The sequence below is a fragment of the Cheilinus undulatus genome, linkage group 16 (genome assembly GCF_018320785.1).
Source record: "Cheilinus undulatus linkage group 16, ASM1832078v1, whole genome shotgun sequence".
Taxonomy (NCBI): Eukaryota; Metazoa; Chordata; class Actinopteri; order Labriformes; family Labridae; genus Cheilinus; species Cheilinus undulatus.
In genome coordinates this window covers 12054400-12061260 of record NC_054880.1, presented here as the reverse complement: position 1 = coordinate 12061260, position 6861 = coordinate 12054400, and the positions used below count along the sequence as shown (strand labels likewise).

The 6861-nt window shown below is 40.5% G+C and overlaps 1 protein-coding gene across 1 annotated transcript; it reads right to left on the bottom strand.

Moving 5' to 3' along the window:
- Positions 1-310: 310 nt before the first annotated feature.
- Positions 311-6374, bottom strand: LOC121523522 (C-type lectin domain family 4 member E-like). Its single transcript, XM_041808440.1, has 6 exons — positions 6368-6374; positions 3755-3877; positions 3525-3602; positions 816-967; positions 594-718; positions 311-503 (listed from the first exon to the last, which is right to left on the bottom strand). The coding sequence occupies exons 1-6, from the start codon at positions 6372-6374 to the stop codon at positions 311-313; spliced, it is 678 nt and encodes a 225-aa protein (XP_041664374.1).
- Between the last annotated feature and the right edge of the window lie 487 nt (positions 6375-6861).

Genomic DNA, 6861 nt, shown 5'->3' with positions numbered 1-6861 from the left:
TGTTTTGGTTTATATCTGAGCCCATGACATCACCGGTCTCGATGAGGAATTACCCTGACCCCTAACACTACAACAGTACACCTCAGTGTTGTGCATTGATGTCAATGTCTTCATTGAAAGTTAACAGCCAGTTACGTGCAGTGTTTTTGTTCACTGTAAATTTTCCATTCTATCCACACGAGATTTGTACCAGAAAACAGTAAATTTAATCCCCACCTTCTGGCACAGATCCAGGCAGCTGCACTCTGATCAGAAACATTTTTGTCTTTTTAATCTGAAGAGCTGAGCAGGAAATAAGATCAAATGCTCCTCAGAGGCACCTTAATTTCCCATTTTCTGCTGGTTTCTCACAAATATATTTGTAAGAGAGTCTGCAGGGCGTATCAAACCAGGACTTGTTTTCCTCAGCTCCTCCTTTTTCCCCCATCCTCGCGCAGTCCTCCCCATCAGGGTTTCGACTGTCTGTCCAGTTGTCCGGCTCACCCTCGCCCCAATATGACAAACTATGAAACAGAAAAGAGATAAACTAGTTCCATTAAACAGATAACTCTTGTTTTAGAAATGGAAAGGAAAATGTTTTAAATAAGTCCAACTTTTTGTCCAGTGGAGATCCGTCTGCCCACAACCATGTGTCCTCTGTCTGCGCGTCAGTCAGTCCGATCCAGAACTTGTCCTCCTTTCCAGCTATTTTGTCTCTCAGCTTCTCATCCAGGAAAACCTGTGAGGAAATGTTAGAAACATCATGAGAGACTCTGAAATATGATGAAAAAAGAATAAATCTAGTGAGGTCCATGAAGCTGCAGTAGTGTGTTAACCTGCTCCTCTCTGCTCTCTATCTTCACCAGCTCTCCTCCTTGTTGTTGACATTTACTCCTGCTGTCAGTCCAGGATGATTTAATGGTGGAGAAATAATAACAACTTCGTCCATATTGCTCCCAGCCTTCTTCACATGTCAGACAGGTGCCACCTATAAAGAAATCACAGCAGACTCAGTATTTCTTTGTTCAATAGGCTGCAGGATTTCTTGAATCAGAGCGATGAGGAGATTATTGGAGAACACTCACTTGTTGGGCATGTTGCCTGAACCATTATGCATGTTTTTACTTCACATTTTCTCTCTGTTTTAAAATAGAGGTGAAAAAAAATCCCCTTTTATCAGTCATCTTTTCAGATCCAGAGAATTGAATTAACAGAATGTACTTAGAGATCACTTGGCAAAACTAAACCAAAGTTCCTGGTTCCTGCATCCTATTTTTGCCTTCATTTCCACAGGGGTGTAAAGTCGCAGATTGCGTGAATCAGGCTTCCTGACAAAGCAAATCGGGATTATGAGACATCAGCTCACTTACAACGAGTTACATGCCCAAATTTTGTATCATATTTTTAAGCTAAATCTGTATTTGTGGTTTTAGTTTTGATTAGATTGAGCGTGTCAGTGTTTTTTTTTTTTTTACACCTTTTTTGATTTACATTTGGATGTCATGAAGGGTCTTGGTTAGGGGACCGACAGTCTGTATAATCTCTAGTCTATAAAATTAGAAGTAAGGCTGGGAAGTTAATCACAGATTAAATCACAATATGGCAAGTTGCAATTTTCAAACTGCAGACAGTGCAATATTTCTTTAACCTAAAATGTCTCAAAATACCAGTTTGATACAATCTTTTTTCTTTTTTATGTTCTACATATTATGCAAACATGCATTAAAAAAAATCACACTTTTCTTGTTCATGTTTACATTTTTCTTCACTGAAGGAGAATAATGTAAAAATGATCATCCCCTTTGTGACGGCCTGCTGTTGTGTGTGCTCCCCTGTACTGGTGGTTTGTTTTGTTTGTCCCTGCAGGCTTGGTGAGCATGTGCCGCACCTGGGGGGATACCCCAGGTGCAAAGGAGCTGGACATTAACTTCTCTGCCTCTCTTTGCCCTGGTCTGCTCGCACTGCTGCTGCAGCTCTGCGCTGCTGCTCTTCTAGCCAGCACGACAATTCCTCGATGCATCATGTTTTGGTTTTGTTTTCAACTTTGTTTGTTTTAGTTGTTCTTTAAATTGAGTTATTAATCATTTAATTCATATTTTGTAATAAAATCATCTTGTTATTTCAGTAAAACCTGTACGTCTCCTCATTTTTGTCATGGCTTTGAGCCAGGTTATGACACCCTTCAACATAGAAATTGATATCAAATTTGTTATATGAGCCAAAATCTCAATAAGATGTTATTTCTGAATCGTTTATCCCTAGTGAAACTTGTCTCATATTAGGCCTATTGGGATTTTTATAGCATCGTATGATTTCTTGCTTATGTTTGTTGAACAACCCGTAAGATGAGGAACCCAAAAAATAATCCCATATTCAAACGCGATATTGAGGGGGTTAAAAACGCAATTAAGATTATTTTTGCATATCGTTCATCCCTAATTAGAATCTTACAAGATTTCTGTGTAAGTGTAAGCTCGATCCAAATGGACCACTGACCTATTTTACTTTTTTAAGGTTGTTGGAGACGTTTCGTCTCTCCTCTGAAAAGCTCTGGTTCTCTAAATGCCTCTGTCAACCATTACAATGCCGATGATCTGGATAGTCACCTCAAAGGTGTTGGGAGAGTTGATGACTCTATTTACCAATCAGAAATGTTCAGACTTGCAGCCCCATAAGTCCTGAACCTGGGCAGAGTACCACCACCTGAGCAGGGTCTCTTCAAGGGGTAGATTTGTCTGACCTTGCAAAGCGGATCTCTGTCATCAGACAGATCCATCTCACAGAGCCCCAGTCTGAAATGGTCTGAAAATGGACCTGACCAATCAGCAACATTTAAAGAGAACAAGGCGGTAGCTATGGGCGGGGATTAGTTGCACTAAAAGCTGAGAGCAAAGGCTGCTGCTGATGTAGCGATTAGCTTGGCTACAGTAGCTACAGTATAGTAAGAGTTTTATCAGAACTGGACCACATTTCTTTACCAAATAAAGAGCAAAGAAATGCACTGAAAGCTTTTCATGACATAAAGATGTTCTCGCTCTTAACCCAACCCGCTTTAGCGTAAGTTTGCAATAGTTATGGGTGGGGTTTAGTTTTACAGTAAGCTAGTATGATTAGCATGGATGTAGCTGTAATATAGCGGCAGTTACACTTAATCTCAACAGCATTTTTTGATTACAACAAGAGCAAAGAGACACACTGGAAGCTTCTCTTTGCATCAGCATGAGTTTTATCCACCAACAAGCTCCAGGGTTCAGATACTACTGCAGCACTAGTCTGTCAGGCTCAGGTTACTACTGGAACTGGGCATGCCTGTCTACTGCGTTTTGTCTAGTTGCTCTAATTGACCAATAATGAATGTGACGGAAAGTTCGTCCAATCACATTTTAAGGATTTATTTAAAAGTCCTGCCCTTCCCAAAGGCTATTTATGGGAGGTTTCCTAGATGAATGTAAAATAAATCCAGTGAATGTGAAACAGTCTATCTGGCATGTCAGGTTAAACTATTTCAGAAAAGCACAGAGTTTCTCTAAAGCAGACTATATTACCTGTGAAATTTCTCTTCAAAGCTTCGTGCTCATCTCTCAGTTTCTGGAAACTTCTCTCAGTAAGCATGATGGCAAGAGCTGAGAAACAAGGAAGAGGAAGTCTGAAACTAGAATTGTTTAAAACATATATATTGAAATGTGTCTCACAGAGTCTCCCTAACCTGAAACACAAAACAGGTCCAAAATAAAGCTAAATGAAGTTTTTCAAGCAGATTTAATGAGAAACTTACAGAGACGACAAATCACTATGACAGTAGCTGCCAGGAGAGCAGTGATTACCAGCAGGACCACTCTCTCTGATGGGACCTTTGACCCTCTGGTGGTCTCTGGGTGTATTGGGGCAGAGGTTTTGTCTAGAGGGTAGACACCATAAACATGAACAGTCATACAGGTATACTTTATAAAGCTAGCTGCTTTGTGGACAAAAGATCTGCGACAGAAAGTCTGGTTCTTTGGCTGCAGCCATCTTGTTTTTAAAACCCAGAAGTGACCATGATTGATGAAAATATGTAGCATAAGAGGAGCAAGAGGCTAGCAAACACAAGGTTATTTGGTATATCAATATTTAGGGTCCTCTATTATTTACATTTTGGGTGGGGAGGGCAGGGCACTACAAATTCATAGCCTTCATTTGGGATTTTTACCTCATTATTCAGTAGCACATGTTGTTTCCAGACATTAACTGTAAAGATTGTGTGTCCCATTATTTTTACTTTACACCAGATCAAACCTTCTGAGACCTACACATTCTCACTGATGTTCAGCAGACCTGACACTGTGTGGCCTTTGTGCTCGTTGCTTGGCCCTCATACCAAGTTCTACATTCATTCTTTTCTCTGTCATTCTGTTTTCTCTTTTGGTCTTTTTGCAGTTTCATGTATAAGATCAGTGCCAGGAATAGCTGTCTTCTTGTGGTGGTAACTATGAGTTGTGCTAGGGTTTGTAGTATCAGCATTTTAATGATGGCAGTGGCAGTAAACAGGATGCTTGACAGTTTCTTTTGAGGTCAGTTCTTTTTTTTTTGCTCATTTCACAAACATGCCTCCTTCTCATGTAATGAGTTTTTCTCTTCTTAGAAAAAAGATAATACAAGGTAAAGGTTATGTCTAAAGTTCAAGTCCCTCATGACTTAGACTGGAAATGCACAGATACTGACACCAGCATTGGAAATTGGTGCCGATACGGTCATCAGACTAACTCTGTGACTGTTGAGTGGTTATCAAAGTAACTGTGTTACTGCTGAGAGGTCATCAGAGTGACTCTGTGACGGCTGAGTGGCCATCAGACTAACTCTGTGACTGTTGAGTGGCCATCAGACTAACTCTGTGACTGTTGAGTGGTCATCAGACTAACTCTGTGACTGTTGAGTGGTCATCAGACTAACTCTGTGACTGTTGAGTGGCCATCAGACTAACTCTGTGACTGTTGAGTGGTTATCAAAGTAACTGTGTTACTGCTGAGAGGTCATCAGAGTGACTCTGTGACGGCTGAGTGGCCATCAGACTAACTCTGTGACTGTTGAGTGGCCATCAGACTAACTCTGTGACTGTTGAGTGGCCATCAGACTAACTCTGTGACTGTTGAGTGGCCATCAGACTAACTCTGTGACTGTTGAGTGGTCATCAGACTAACTCTGTGACTGTTGAGTGGCAATCAGACTAACTCTGTGACTGTTGAGTGGCCATCAGACTAACTCTGTGACTGTTGAGTGGCCATCAGACTAACTCTGTGACTGTTGAGTGGTTATCAAAGTAACTGTGTTACTGCTGAGAGGTCATCAGAGTGACTCTGTGACTGTTGAGTGGCCATCAGACTAACTCTGTGACTGTTGAGTGGCCATCAGACTAACTCTGTGACTGTTGAGTGGTCATCAGACTAACTCTGTGACTGTTGAGTGGCCATTAGACTAACTCTGTGACTGTTGAGTGGTCATCAGACTAACTCTGTGACTGTTGAGTGGCCATCAGACTAACTCTGTGACTGTTGAGTGGTTATCAAAGTAACTGTGTTACTGCTGAGAGGTCATCAGAGTGACTCTGTGACGGCTGAGTGGCCATCAGACTAACTCTGTGACTGTTGAGTGGCCATCAGACTAACTCTGTGACTGTTGAGTGGCCATCAGACTAACTCTGTGACTGTTGAGTGGCCATCAGACTAACTCTGTGACTGTTGAGTGGCAATCAGACTAACTCTGTGACTGTTGAGTGGCCATCAGACTAACTCTGTGACTGTTGAGTGGCCATCAGACTAACTCTGTGACTGTTGAGTGGTCATCAGAGTAAGGCAGCCACCATGAGAACATATGTCGCCTTAAAGCGTAAGAGTATTTAGTTGTAAAATTTTGCTTCCTCTCTACAGCAGTGATGAATCACCCTTGTGCAAGAATCATTCAGCCTGATTGAATGCATTATCATAATTATAAAGATACAGAAAAACAGGAAATGAGCAGTTGTGTCTCTCTTGTAGGGACAGATTCATTGCGCTGTGACTTAAGAAATACATTTTAAATGAGTCAAAAACTGATTAAATCATTACAAATCCATGTTTTGTTTGGCAACTGTTACTTGATCGAATACCTTCAACAGTATTTCAAAGTGGTATATTAAATAGATAGTAAAACAGGCTTTATGAGATTAGCCTTTATTTTGTGCTCAAAAATCATGTTAAAGTTGTCCGGCCTTTAGATAATTGTAGAGGAATTAAAGTACAATGTTTGCTTTTAGATGAGGAGGGGTAGAAATAAAGACGCGGTATTCAGAGGATAAACAGAGATTCTAAGATTTGTAATCTTGTAAAGAATTTGCATTGAATCTGCAATGTTACAATGCACTGTTGTTTCTTACCGTTCATGTCGTCCTGGGAACGTCTCATTTTAAATGTTATTTGGGTTCTTGGTTCAGAAAAACTTGTGTTCGAAGAACTCTATAAAAACAAATATTTCTGCAGCAACAGATAGAGATGGATAAAAGGAAGGATAAAAATAAATCTGTACATTTGATATGATATAGATATAAACTGATGCATCAGACAACTTACCTCTGACTTCTTCTTTGTCCCCTCACATAAATGTACAGCACAGTTTGTATACCGTAGTTATAGGGAGGAGGAGGGGGTGACTAATGATTGTGACTTTGTGTGTTGAAGACTTCCTTTTGCACAAAAGTGAGTGGGTCTGTGATAGGGTGGCCAACTCCACAGCACCAAAAAAGGGGACACTTTGCAGCACTTAGTGAAGCAAGAATAATCGCAACAAATAGGACTCTAGTGTATTCCCCGCTACAATACAATTTTTTCCAAGATACCAATGGTACAGTATCATGATACAATGATTCTGAGA

Bases quoted from the DNA above. Each gene is read 5' to 3' on its own strand.
- LOC121523522 (XM_041808440.1), bottom strand. The intron at 3,603-3,754 runs GTAAGTTTCTCA...CTTGTTTCTCAG, and splicing joins CATAGTGATTTGTCGTCTCT to CTCTTGCCATCATGCTTACT. The intron at 719-815 runs GTTAACACACTA...ATTTCCTCACAG, and splicing joins TAGAGAGCAGAGAGGAGCAG to GTTTTCCTGGATGAGAAGCT.